Source organism: Typha angustifolia, chromosome 10, assembly GCF_048772165.1.
Source record: "Typha angustifolia cultivar Huaian chromosome 10, ASM4877216v1, whole genome shotgun sequence".
NCBI lineage: Eukaryota > Viridiplantae > Streptophyta > Magnoliopsida > Poales > Typhaceae > Typha > Typha angustifolia.
Genome location: NC_133248.1, coordinates 10,114,537 through 10,129,413, shown reverse-complemented (window position 1 = coordinate 10,129,413; position 14,877 = coordinate 10,114,537). Strand labels below are relative to the sequence as shown.

General features: G+C 36.1%; 1 protein-coding gene across 3 annotated transcripts; it reads right to left on the bottom strand.

Annotated features, from left to right (window-relative positions):
* Nucleotides 1–691: 691 nt before the first annotated feature.
* LOC140768945 (ABC transporter G family member 48-like) lies at nucleotides 692–11,005 on the bottom strand. 3 transcript variants are annotated; one of them, XM_073109429.1, is made up of 20 exons: nucleotides 10,621–11,005; nucleotides 10,401–10,521; nucleotides 10,216–10,298; nucleotides 9,848–9,932; nucleotides 9,436–9,726; nucleotides 9,263–9,353; nucleotides 7,815–8,715; nucleotides 7,516–7,676; nucleotides 7,221–7,324; nucleotides 6,786–6,951; nucleotides 6,627–6,704; nucleotides 6,209–6,354; nucleotides 5,119–5,451; nucleotides 4,149–4,439; nucleotides 3,980–4,063; nucleotides 3,083–3,216; nucleotides 2,775–3,002; nucleotides 2,391–2,562; nucleotides 1,442–1,696; nucleotides 692–1,342 (listed from the first exon to the last, which is right to left on the bottom strand). In XM_073109429.1, the coding sequence occupies exons 1-20, from the start codon at nucleotides 10,959–10,961 to the stop codon at nucleotides 1,073–1,075; spliced, it is 4,335 nt and encodes a 1,444-aa protein (XP_072965530.1). In that variant the 5' UTR covers nucleotides 10,962–11,005; the 3' UTR covers nucleotides 692–1,072. The 3 variants fall into 3 exon arrangements, with proteins under 3 accessions (XP_072965530.1, XP_072965531.1, XP_072965532.1); XM_073109430.1 differs by having other exon boundaries at nucleotides 6,209–6,348; XM_073109431.1 differs by lacking the exon at nucleotides 10,621–11,005 and having other exon boundaries at nucleotides 10,242–10,298; nucleotides 10,401–10,475.
* Between the last annotated feature and the right edge of the window lie 3,872 nt (nucleotides 11,006–14,877).

The following is a 14,877-nucleotide window of genomic DNA, read 5'->3' as shown; positions in this document are numbered from 1 at the left end:
TTGAAGGAGGACTTTTACTTACAATTAGTAAAGGATGATCAGGAATCTTCACTTCAGATCATACAGTTTCGGCTACGTTATTACTGATTCCCCAGTGATATACTTACTCTAAATAGACTTCTTATGTTTAGCATTTTGTCAATCTATGGTGTTTTTTTTTTTAATGTTCTCAAGGGGCTTATGTATATCTTATGAATGAAAATGTCGGATGTAGTAGAGACTTTGACCTTTATTGGCTACAATAATTAATTAAATAGCCACTTTGGTATTGGCTAAAGTTTATTACTACTTGGTATCTAATTGGGATCACGTTTCATCTTAATTGTCGAAGAGAATGGAACACCAGGGAGGACTCTGTTAAGGCTTCCGGGTCAACCTCCTCCTGGGAGTACAATGACTTCTGGAGGGCATTATCTTTCAGCTTGTAGTTCATATGCACACATAACATTGTTTCTGCCAGCTTTTGTTATCTGGTGGGCATGGAACTGGTGGTTGGCTGAGTAGATATGACATAAACCACGATGACTGCAATCCTTAATTTGGACAGGGCTATCGATCACTTCAGTTTATCAGAATACTGTTATTAGCATTGGAGTTTAAAAGAACTACACAGCTTATATGGAATGGTATTAATTAGTAACAATGCGAAATTTCTGTAAGATGTTCTCTGCACTAGTTCTGACGCAGAAAAGTGATGGATATAGTTCCAGGAATATTATTAACAGAATCATCAAAGATATAAAGACACAACCATGCAACAGCTGTTTGAGGAGATAACATGCACTAGCTTAGTATCAATACAAGTAACAGGGACTAGAGGTTTCAGAATCAGAAAGAGTGAACCAACTATAATCTCAACCTACTCCTCTCCAGTTCCATATACTCTATAAAATGTTAAACAAGTATAAATAGACTCGACAAGATCTGGTTTTGCATGAAAAGGCCAAAAGGATCAAGGAGGCAATGCCGTTCCTCTTCAAATCCAGGAGGGCATCGTCCCCTTGATTCAACGACCTGAAAAATGACAAAAGATATACTTGGGCGTGCAGTACATCTGTACCACAAACTTCTCCTATCGCTTCTGGAAGTTGAAATACTTGATAGCATAGACAAAGGTAAAGAAGAAGACAAGGACGAAAGCTAGGTGAACTAGAACCACGTAATTGAGTAAGCCACGATCAAAACCTAGGTTTTGACTCAGGAACTCTTTTACTGTTAAACTAGGTGCACCAGGAATGGTCACAAGGTTCTCCAAGTCCGCTACTTGTGATGCTATAATCCCATATATACTCCAAGCAACAGGATCTAGCCAATAGTACCACCTCCACCATATTGGAATATCCTGGAAAAGGACAAAAAATGAAGAAAAAAAGATGATTGTGTTAGCCCTCAAGAGTTAGAAATAAGGGTAAACCCAGGTACTTATGTGTTAATTTCATACCGGTCTTGTGATGAGGAATCCTGAGAACAAATTCCAGAATGTGTAGAAAAATGAGGACACGACGCCAGCAATCTGATAGTTGGGAGTTACTGATACCGCCATCATGCCATACAGAGTGAAGTAGTTAAAGCACATGAACATGAAGTAGAAGAAATAGAAGAACTTGTCAACTCGCCAAGTGAAGCCGATCAGAGAGAAAAGGAGCAGGGTGTAAACTAATGTCTGAACGGCAATGTAGATGATCTCGACGCTGACCTGCAAATACAAGCAAAAATTTTGTTATCTGGCTCTGGCTAAGAGCTCGAAGAACTTTCATATCAAATGGGATATGTCTAAGTAAATCGTGTCCATTGGGTCCTTTTTCTTCGACAATGATCTCAATATTGTTACGTTATTTTTGATAGCAGATTGCAAGTAGACATCTGCAGAGTTTAAAAAGTACCAAATATGAGCACCTATAGATCTATTAACTTTTACCACTCTCTCCAACCTCCTAAAATCTTGGAGAGCCATCAGAAAATCCATAAATTGTTGTTCTACATCTTTTTTATTTATTTTTCTTCTCGTGTTTCCTCTAAGTCTATAACACTCGGGAGTTGTTGCACCAGATTATCTTCCAAGAAAATGATTACACTTAACCGAAGAACTACATCACTGGATATAGATATAATTATGTTTAGCAATCGATATTGAACTATCGCTAGCATACTATATGCGGTGAGGATCTCTAAGAATGGCAATATAGAAAGTAAGAAACTCTTGATCAATCAAAAGTGAACAGTTGAAGTACAATAAATCATATACTTTGCAGATTCACCAAGGTCCTGAAAAACATCTAAAAAAGACTAACATAAATGAGAAACTAGTTAAGCTAATTACGACCAGTTTGTATGTATCCTGGTAGATATATGCAGCTCACTTATATAAATGAAAGAGTTGCGTATTTTACTTGAGCAAATGCATAGGCTAATGGAGAGTACATCCCAGCTGCCTTTTCACGGTAGAAGACTGTCCTTTCAACTTCCACAACAGGCTGGACTGTGAGGGCGTTGAAGCATCCCAGGAAGAAAACAGAAGAATAAATTGCTCCAAGTAGGTTAATCAGGTCCTGTTGCGTGCTTCTGTTTATGAAGCAAGGAAAATTTAAGCATTACTAGATAAGCATTCTGGTGTTCTGCAAATCTTTGTATTTGGAGATTTAACTTTATTTGTTACTTATTTTCTTCCAGATTACGGTGGTGTTGCATCATATAAAGTTGTTTGTTCAATTGTTTCAATAGAATACTTTTGGCTAGCTATACTGATGAAGATAAAATAGACCGTCACAACGTACGTCTTTTCGGCCCTCCTCCAAAACATGGTCCCAAACAGAATACCGGCGACGATGGTCATGCAGAACCGTACAGCATTATATTGTGGGTTCCTCCAATAAGACCAGTGCTGTTTCCAGAAGTTAGCAATACACTGAGTAGTGAAGCTCTGGGAATATTTGGTAGGAAATGAAAGATCCTTGGAGCCTGGCGCAGGAATGCTGAACGCCTTAATGAGGTCCTGATTTGTCCTGAGCAACATTGAGAGAAAGCAGAAGTTTAAATGACGCCAGTACAAATTTGTTTCTGAAAATTTAGCATATTCACTTACTGGTAAAGAGGAGAATGGGCATAAACTTCAGCAAAATCCAGGTTCAGGCTAGCCTCAACTGAGGAGGAAGTTATCTCCAGCATCCATGTTGCAGGGTTATAACCTTCAGTTATTTTTGGAATGCCAGGAATTTCCTATTGAATAAATGTCTTGGTGAGTTGCAAATAGGTCAACTTAAGCTTTCGTATTAGGCAACAATTGACCAACCAACTGAGGCAACTGCTAAGATGCTGGGATGCTGATGTAAGTTGTGAAAGGAGTTCTCGGAAATGCTTAAAGCCTTAAACTGGAACATGACAGATATGTCACTACCGGAGCAGGGAAGCAACCATAACAATAGGAGACTGAAGTCAGAGAGAATGTGAGGCCCACTGCAGATATAAAGATGCTTCTGAAATCCTACTTCACAAGTTGGTTAAGAAAAGCAATGAAGTAACTTATCTACCTTAAACCAGCATATACAGGCGAGGAAGTGACTCCTAAATACTAACTAATCTTGAATATTAATTTATTACGTGATGTTTTAGTTTTAGGATAAAATCTAAACTTTGTGCTACACTTAAATATGGAGCCATTTAGCTTCCTCAGATTTAGGTATAACTTACTTTAAAAATGGTACAGTGAAGTAAAATGGAAAATAATCTATACTTAAATCCATTAGCATTGCTATAAGCAATAAGGAACAAAATCATAATTAAGGAAAATAGGTTCTGCTTTTCCTCTCCAAGAACTTCAACAATGATAAAAGCAATGCCTTATCTGGAGAGAACAAGGAATTCTGATTTACCAAAAGTGCACTTGATGATCTGAACAAGATGTGCAAGTGTTTTGACACAGAATAAGGTTAAATTTCTCATTTTTCATTGTCATTAATGCATGTAGGGATACAAAACTCACCTCAAAATATTCTATAAGTTTGTGAGATTGACGACCAAGGGCTCCAGCATATATGACTTGTCCCCCCCTTTTCATCAAGAGAAGCTGGATGCAGGATGGTGTTATTGCTACAGAAGAACAGTATCTAGTCGAATATGACAATACTAGAAGTCAAGTTTAGGAGCAAGACCTCATCAAAAGATTCAAAAATATCAATACTTGGTTGATGGATAGTGCACACTACAGTCCGTCCGGTATTCACAGTATTCCTCACTGTCCGCATAACAATAGCTGCAGATCTAGCATCGAGGCCAGATGTTGGCTCATCCATGAAGATAATAGATGGATTTGCTACCAGCTCTACAGCAATTGTAAGCCTCTTTCTCTGCTCAGTTGATAAACCATCAATGCCCGGAAGACCAACCAGAGCATCTCGTAGCGCATTGAGCTCAACCAACTCCGTAACCTCCTCCACAAACATCTGTAGCATGCCAAAGAAACTTCACCTTGATCAGATAAAGAATAAGGGTGACAGATGATTCCTAATGCTTTAGCATTCCTTGACATAGCAAATATCCAAATTTAAGCATAATTAGAACCTTGAATTAGTTACCGGGCTCAATATGAATAGAGAGGGGACTTAAGTTAAAACATTAAAAAAGAATGTTATTAGATTAAGTATAGAACAAGGTAAGATGTTTAGAAAAGTTGCATGCTTCATACTAAAGCAGAAAGAAGATATTCTCTCTATAAACTGCTTGAGAATGAGGATACATCTACTATGGGGCTGACATTATAGTACATGATGGAGGAACGAAGTGGCCAAGAGCTACATCATGGATCTAGTCGATGTGATACGCAAAAAGGAAAGCCTTCTAATAGGCACCTAGTTCATAGCTAGTTTTACCTATGGATAATGTAGAGAATTGTGATACACACTTTGAAAGTTTAAGTTGACACAGTTAGAAAGACAATCTTAGCGAGAAAACTTGAATTAACATGGTCCAAAAAATTACCAAATAGATGAAGTGTTTTCAACATTGAAGTTAAGGGCTGAATCATGTGATAAGATCAGAAAAGAAAGTAATGGTTCAGTGATCTAAATAATTTGTAAGTTTGGTCGCACAAGGGGGGTAAAAAATCAAGGATTAAGTTGCAACCTTTCTTGTTTTCTCCTCTATCTCTGGGGCGAGACGCAACCAGGCTGAGTACACAAGAGATTCATGAACAGTAAGATTTGGAGAATGAATATCATTCTGTTCACAGTAACCACTAACACGAGCAAATATTTCCTGCCTTTTAGGATAACCAGAAATCCAAATATCTCCTTCAATATATCCACCGGTCTTCCTTCCAGCCAGTACATCCATTAATGTAGTTTTTCCAGCTCCAGTGACACCAACTAATGCTGTAAGAACACCTGGTCTGAAAGCACCGCTGACATCAGAGAGTAGCTGCAGTCGATTTTGCTCTATACCTTGGCTCTTCATTTCCTGAGAAAAGAAGCGGCATAGTATTATTCAGCATGAACATTCTTCTTCATGTTTAAAACCTGGATAAGTGAAAAATTGAGCATCTAAGCAGAAAGAACATCCTTGTTTTCATTCATATTGTAAAGAATATGACATTGAGTTGAAGGGCTTCATCTTGAAAAGGACATGGGAGTTAAATAAGAATGAAAACAACATGACATTTAGAATTTCTGAAGAAAGATATGCATAAGATTGAACATAGACAGCTAGCAAGCAAGAAATGGTGATTAGTCATAGGACTTTATTGATCTAATGTTTTAGGTAAAACTATTTCTCTTCATTACTTTGTAATTCTGAAATTGTGGAAAAGAGAGTTTTCTATGAAAAGGGTTGATCTGTTAAAATGTGTAATTAGGTCTATTTGATAAAATAAATAATCTATAGCCACATCAAACCTAGACAGTCCTAGAACCAAGTTATAGCTGACAAAGAATTGTTGAACACATTTATTAGCATTGAGCCATGCTAAACTGCAGATCTAAATTACAATCCTCAAGCACATGGTAGGCTATTTTGTGATACAGGTACGAAGTGTATCAGAAAATAAGATAAGAAATTCCAGATTTAAATGTCCAACAATTGGCACTTTCATTTTCTTATGCAAATTAAGAAGCAGCAGAAACTTCTCTCTTCCTTAGAAAAATTCACATTTTATTTCCACTAATTATTAAAAAAAATTGAAAAAACTGCATTGTGTTCCCTGAATGACATAACTAACCCCAGGCATGTCGACATAGTAATTCACATGGTTGAAAGCAAGGGAAAGTGGCTGAAATGGCAAAACCATTCCTCTTCTAACTGCAGCATTTTTACTCGCAGCTACATCAGTATTGTTTCTTCCCACAGCCCCAGTTACATCTGCAGCTGAGAAAATAAGTAGTAGTTGAACGTAATATTCAGAATTGAGAATAAAAATGATAGAATGATCCATTTGAAGCAGTAAAATAGCCTGCAAAGATTGATAGCTAAAGGAAAAGCGACTCTTTAATGGAACAGCCAAGTCCACAGCCGATCTAGTAAGATATTAGCTCCAGGCTTGTAGGGATCAAATACTGATACTAGCTCCAGCAACCAATCTAGTAATGATGCAAGATTATTTTAACACATAAGAGGAATAAGTAAATACATAGTCCAACCTGAAATAACTGGTGCAGTAGATGTTGCACTTTTCCTTGTGTCTTCCTTCATTATGATAGTTTGTGCACTTCCAATAGCTAAGAAGGACACAAACAGTTAATTTCAGCACCTTACTCAGGCATCTGAATATGGAATGAAAAAGAAAAGTAGTGACTTACGATTCAAGTATGTCAGTGCCAGTATAAAAAGCAAATTGAACAGAATCGAGAACCCCACAAGAGCTCCTATAGCAACCCAGTACCAGTATCCATCAACGAACAAGCCTCTAGATTTAAGAATTGCCTTTCCTACTGTTGGTGCATCAATTCTTTTGTCATAATTTGGCTGCAGGAATATTAATAAAATGCACGTCAATTTAAGTATGTAAGTTATAATTGAGGGTGCAAATCTAACTGTCAAACTACCAATGTGTAAAATGGTAGAAGATAGAGAAAGTTCATTAGGAATGAAAAATATAGATCACTTCATTCTTCAATAGGGGGATATTTTACTATGGAAAAAATACGTTTCAACTTTCCGTAGGTTAAGCTTATGAAATAATTTTTTATTGTACTTCACGTAAAATAGAAGTAGGAAATAAGAAAAGAAATTACAGCGCCCCATCTTGGATCAAGGAACTCATTGATTGCTATGGCATTCTGGCCATACATCATAGGAGAAATCCAGTACGCCCATATCCACCATGGTTGAATGTCATCTGCTTGCAAGAAGAAGAAATGATGAAGCAGATAATAATCCATCAAGGAGTTACTATTTTGCTAGGGATACAACAGAATTTCAAGTCAAAAAAAAATGAGAAACTCAAAATCAGACGATCCTAAAGTACACAATAGAAAATAGCATCATGTGTATGAACTTAAACAAAGATTTCACAAAATACATTATTACCTTTGGAGATAACAAATCCACCAAGGCAAAAAATAACTAGTAGAAGAAATAGTCCAATTGTATTGGATATAACCATTGTTCTTCCAACTGAACCAATTAAGCGAAACAGAGAAAGAGACATTTGATGAATGAAGAAGTATGCCAGTAACTGACAAAAGAACCTACAAAATTAGAAAACATCAGCATTTAAGCTAACAAAACAGAGCCTAATATCATCACAAAATGCTGTACATTGTGAAAATCCATCGGATACATTGACCTGTGGTAGACCATAATGACAAATAAAAATGAGAACTTACCGGCCTGCAGAAGGTGCAAAACCTATCACATAATAAGTAAGAACTATCCATATTCCAGATTCTAGGAGTGAGAGAGGAATCTTAAGGATCCAATATGACAATCCATATGCCCAAGGAGGGAAAAACAAGAAATCTCTTTGTTTGTAGAATACCGGGAGTTTCATCACTGTCAATTGGAGCTCTGCAAATCCGTTAAACATGATATTGAACAAACTGAAAAATAATGCGCCAAAAAACTTATTGCCATCAGGAATATTTCCATGGGGCATCTCTGTTCTGAGAAACACAGTCATGCATACAATTGACAGGATAGTTATTTGACTGGTCTTAAATATGTAGACAAATGAGTTGCGTTTCATCAGCAACCACTCCCTTGATGTTGTTGCCTTGAGGAGTTCCCAGCTAGAAATGCCATATTTCTCTGTTGTCAATGCAGCAGGATGGACTTTGGATTTATCATATGGAATTTTAAGATCTTCCATTAGCTGGCACCCTATGCGAAATGACTTGAAATACTGTGCAAACTCTCCGACTGAGATATACCGGTAAGGTTGGTTCATATTGACCCAGTATTTCTCTTGATCCTTTTTTGAAATTACCTCTTGAAGAAAGTCTGCAACTCCTTTCCTTTCAGGACATCTGAAACCAACAGACTCGAAGAACTCAAGGATGTTCTCACGAGGACCATGGTAAACTACTTGTCCCTCAGAAAATAGAATGACATCATCAAAAAGATTAAACGTCTCTGGGGCGGGCTGAAGAAGAGAGATCATCACTGTTCCATCCATGACATGAACCATCTGTCGTATGAACTTAACAATCTGAAAGGAGGTAGAACTGTCAAGTCCAGTTGATATTTCATCCATGAATAGTGCCCTTGCAGGTCCAGCCAACATTTCTCCTGCAACGACAAATTTCAGGACTTACAATTAATATGATCGACAAGTCATAAAGAAATAAGACTCTATAAGTTTAGAGACAAGCTATGCCAAACATCATCAAAATAAACCTGAAATGGAGTTACAAACTTGAAGTGCAGGTTAAAGCGCCACGCTTATTCATAGGTCAAACTCAATCTTCTTTGACATTTTAGAAGAGCAATGACTTGATCAAGACACACAATAGGAAGTGAGATGAGAAGAGTTCAAATTAAGAGTATTTTGCACTGAAAAATATATCAGTCTTGCAAATTTGCAGAAACAAGATACACGATGGAACAGCTGGCTTCGAATTTGTGCTTCAAAAATCAAGAAATTCTTCAGGAAATCAAATTTGCACTGCATGAATCAAGAAATTCTAAAGAATCAACGCACACATTAATACCTACCATAGAAAAGTGGATCTTATGGTCAGCCTAAATGCCTAGCAGATTTTTCTAGTCACTACCTGAAGTTATAAATGTATTCTCTCCTACAATTTGCAGACTCCAGACTACACATATATCATACCAGTTGTCACACGCTTCTTTTGTCCCCCAGAGATTCCTCTCCTCATCTCATCACCCACTAGAATGTCAGCACAGATATCCAGACCAAGCACCTGCCCAAGTTTTGAACTAATAAGAATTGCTAATTACCATAAAGAAAGAAAAAGTTTTATAAGCTCAGTGCCAAATCTGAACCTTGATAATATAATCTGTCACAACATTGGTTTTCTGCCCTTCAATTGCAGTTGCTTTCATGAAAGCATCAATTTCAGGATCCGGTTTAATGCCTGCATCCCTTTCTCGTCTTGATAATTCAGACAGCATCTCATATCTGCTACCTACTCCTAGACATCGTCCAGAGAAATCCAGGGTTTCTCGAACCGTCATCTCGCCATTGAGGAGATCATACTGACTAATGTACGCACTAGTTCTCTTGGGGTAAAACTCTGATAGTTCATGACCACAGTATGTGACTCTGCCAGAAACCTGATAACACGTTATGTGATCATCAAGTATCATGCATAGACATGCAATAATTTACACTTATATACATCATAATCAGAAAATTTTGTGTTCAGGTATGCTGACGAAGGCACAGTGCACGCACCCTGAGATTTTTATCAAACTTTCCTGCCAGGGCCATCATCAATGTCGATTTCCCTGAGGCTGGAGGTCCAAGTAGCAGGGTCATCCTGAAATAAGTTGAATATAGAACTTTTATTAACGTAATTCACGAAGAATGTAAAAAGAAAAACCATCCTCTATACTTGCTCTTAAGAACAGACAAAATTGAAAAAAACAGAAAAAAGGACCGATTACACACATCAAATTAACAAACGATTACTGTGCATACCAGAGTGTATCAGCACACATTCTTTCTATCCTGTGCTATGAAATTTTAATGGTTTCTCCTTGAGATTTATTTTCACATGCAATACAAGAAATAAATTACGCTACATAGGATGTCAAAAACACCTTGATGGCTTCAGGATCCCACTCACATCATCAAGTATCTTGATAGTTTTTTTCTTGGAAGGAAGCAACTTGCCAATAATACCCTGGAATATAACATCGACTAGCGTCACAAAGACCCAAAAAACCAAAGGAACCAAAAAAAAAAAAAAAAACTTTTGGAATAACAATATCAAAAAATTATTCACCTCTGCAAAATTAATTGAGGCATTCCACAGAGTAGGAAGCGCGCGGCTTCCAACGTAACCATCCGCTTCGATCGACAAATTCTCATAACGTACCTCGATGGTAGGGAGTTCAAGTCCAACCCTATTCCCATCAACACATCCAATTTACGTCCCAAGGGAAAAAAAAGGCAAAAAAGAAAAAAATTTTGAAAACTTTCGAATGGCATTGTTTTACTAGTACCGATCTATGCGTTGTCTGAGGCGGTTGAGGAACCTCTCGTTGTCCTCCTCGACCACCTTAAAGATCTTCTCGAGCAACACCTTGCGTTCTTTCATCTCAAGCATGTCTAGAACAATCTCGCTGCTCGTTAATCTACCTGCGTCATCATCGCCGGTCACTTGGCGGATGATGCCTGTGTGCATGCGGTCGTTGGTAGGGAGCTTCTCGAGCGCCGCCCATCTGAGGTTCTCCTCGTCGTCCTCCTCGGTTGTCCGCCGGAACACGCTGGTGGGGTCTCGGAAGCTCGACGTCACCCAGCTCTGGCGGCTACTGCCGGAGCCGATGATGAGGTCGTCCGCCATGGATAGAGTTGATAGTCTTGGAATAAGAGGAGGCGGGAGACTTAAATAGAGAGAGGTGGAGGAGAGTGGTAGAGTGGGAAAGTATTAGTAAGGTATGAGGACGTTAACTTGGGGGTATGGATTCTGACTCTGCTCTGCTTCTAGAAGATTGCAATTATTTCTATTTTTCTTTTTTCTTTTTTCTTTTTTCTTTTTTCTTTTTTCTTTTTGGTCTTCTATGATGCTCCTCTTGGAGTTATACTCTCTACTTTAGTCGTACGGTTATAGTCGCATACCAGACAAGCCCCAGTTGAATCAAAATAAGTAGTTTCCTTCATTAGATTTCATTCTATTATTATTGATTACTTCCAGACTTAAACCAAAGCTAAATTTTGAATTACTAAACTTAGTTAATTTTTGCATATTTAGTTTCACCACCCTTTTAACTATTGAAAACTTTTAATATCCTCTTTCTGTTAATTATCCATTAGATTTGTTATTAAAATTTAAATTGATTGATATCCTGTGATCAATAATATGAAGCTCTCTGGGATCATTTTGCTATTATTTTATAAGGCAGAAAATTCTATTATATCTAAGACTACTATAATAATTGCAGTCTATTCGAGTGGTAAAACATCATCTAAACCTACATCACAACACATAAACACAATTAAATTCTGCCCTTGTCATTACTTAATTCTTCCGTACCCGCTAACATTTTAGCACGAGGTGAAAAAGAAATGATAGAAGATAAGACAATTAGGTCGAATATAGTGACGGCAATTATGGGGACGAAAGAGCTGCAACAATAACAACATAACAAAGTGAAATTGTTATTTTATTTTCATATTGATACTATTAGGAGGTGAGAAATTTTTTATAATTTATATATACGTAGACATGTAAAAATAGACAATCATTTAGAAATCTTAGTGTAATTAATTATCTATTGTTCATTTAGGCCAATTATAGTAACCCTAAAATTTATGTACTCACACACTATTTGGATGGATAAAATATGATATAAAAGAAGAGAAAATATTTTTCTCTTGTTTAGATTGAGTTTTTAGGAGAGAAAAGGAGAAAAAAAAATAGCCCCTAAGCATTACTCTTTCTTCTCTCCAAAAGTTGATGGAATGAAAACGAACCAAAGAGTTTCTTTTTTTTTTTTTTTTTACTTTAATATTTTAAATATGCTCCCATTTAATTATACTATTTACCTAAATCTTTTAGAATCTATTAACAAATTTAAAGGAGAATAATTAAATATTATATATCATAGATCGTATATGTTACTTTTATTTTTATTTATTTATCAAAACTTTATTTATTTAAAAGAATAATCTTATCAATCTTATAGCTTATGCTAATTTATTTCAATAATTAAATACTAGATGAAATGTATAATAATAATAATAATAAAATATGTTATTCTTTTTTCTTTTCTCTCCTCAAATCAAACGAAGCATTGGCCCGTTTTGAGAGTATATTTATTTTTGTATTCACTTATCTTCTCTTATCTTCTCTCAGTTATATCTAAACAAGATAAGAGTAAATTACTTTCTCTTCTCTTTCACTTCTCTGAAGAAACTGTGAACAAGAAATATAGATACTCTCCATTATTTCTTTGGATAAGTAGCTATCAAGTACGTGAAGAAAATTGATATTTTGAGTATGACAAAAGTACTTTATATCATTACTTTTAAATAAAAAAATTTAACAAACCACAATGTAATAAATGACTAACCTTAAAATACACGAGGTATCTAATAAATTTAAATCAAACCAAACCTCCCATTAAATGCTTGCTGATCACCAGTCATTGAATCTTTATCTTCTCACTGTCAGATAAAGATGGAAAACTGCCAGGAGCTTGTGACCATTTTAACTCAGATCACCAAATATTATGCTATATAATAAATTTCAAACTTATTTACAAGTCTACGCGACGTGTAACATAATTTATACATGTATATAAAATATATTGTCTGAGTTAGTTTAAAGCATTAGCAAAGGATTAATATATTAAAATTATTATCTTTAAAAGTGATTTTCCTGCACTTTGTTAGGAGTTTGGAACACACACAAACACACATACTTGGTTATAGTGTTCGGATGAGCAAACTTAGAATGATTAGAAAGCTAAAAATAAAAGAGAGGGAGAGAATATATGGCATGGTATATAGATCGAAACAGAAACACACCCTGGTTGGCAAGAATAATGGCAGCAAGTAATGCCCGAGAGAGACATAACTTCTTGTACGCCAAAGTGCTCGGTTTCCTCGTTTGCATGGCTCTCGAACAGTGATCGCATGGGCAAATCGATAAGAATAAAATGTGCACACGAACAAGCTCGGATCAATGGCTTTGATGATGGAATAGCTGTGCATGCATGTCACGAGGTGTATACTACAGTTGGGACTTGGGAGTGTAATTCAAGTGGTCCATCTATGATCTATCCTTTGCATGCATGTATGAATGCACGGCTGCTAATTCTCCATGAGTCATGGCATGGCAGCTTCTAACTCACACCTAATTCTTGTTGCAATTTTTAATTTCTTATTTTTTATTAATCATCTTGCATATTAGTTTTAATGGTTTGACTCGACAATTTGATAGAAGACTCGACGGTACAATGATTTAAAGCGATGATAACGGTATTTAGTTGAGGTGATAATTTAGCTTTACATGATTTGAAAATTACATTGGATATTTAGTTCGGTGAGCAGTTGTTCTTAATGTGATAATTAATTAGATTTCGTTCGCAATCTTGCTAAGTTGACAGAAGATATCAGCACGGTGTCACATCTTAGGAATTAAGGTGCCATCTTGTCAGACACTGATGTCTCCCGTATCAACGCCTTCGGATGTGGATTGCAACCATCCATCATTGAATCATGATGTGATCTCATGAGCTGAAAATTTGATTGCATAATAGATAGATAGATAGATAGATAGGTAGATAGATAGTATTTAATTTCCTACGAGAATGTAGTACAGTGTAAGAGTAAGAATGTAATGTACAAAGTTATGATGATTAAGATGCCAATGCATCTTAGTCCTCAAAAGTGGTTCAGACGATATATTAAACAGCTCGAAATATTTTCCTTACTTAAATCTAGGAAATAATTGGTGAAATAAAGTAGGAATCTGCATTATTTATTTCTTTTCTACTCCTTATTTTAAATTTAGAACAGTATTTAATATAAATGAAATCAAATAAGCCTATTCCAGCACACCACTGATAATGCGTCAATAAATCAACCATGCACATTCAATGATCTTAATTGTGCCGTGCTACTCCAATCTTTTACATGATACATCTTTATATTCATTTTTGGATGAGATGATAACAGTCAGATATGCATGATCAATAAACTAATATGTATTTAACGATGTACTTGAATAGCTTTGAATCCTTCCTCGAGTTTACTTTTATTCAACTGTACCAGTGGCCTTCTGAAGGCAATCGATCTAATGCAATGAACAAAGCCAGAATCAAACTTCCAGGATTAGTGCTTATAAAAGGAATTAAAAAAAAAGAGAGGAATCTACCAAGAATTAAATTAAAATCTCAAAATTTAGCCTGCTTAAACTGCAATATTTAGTCAATCATTCAACAATAACGGCATCCATATGCAGCAACGCTCATCCACAAGCAATTAAAGTTAAATTTAATTTAACTATCCACTAGTAGGAATACGTCACCATTTAATTTCCAAGTGGCAAATATGAACAGAGACCGGCAAAGGGCATGTACACCGTATATATAATATATATATATATATATATATTTGAGATAGTAATGCAGATCAAACATATCACATGCGTGTGGATGGTGGAGAGAACGCGACGTTAATGAGAGTTTAACTGTTTTCTGTTAGTAGCTGTTTGAATCGTTATATTCCATTTAATTATTCGTGGTTAGAAAAGA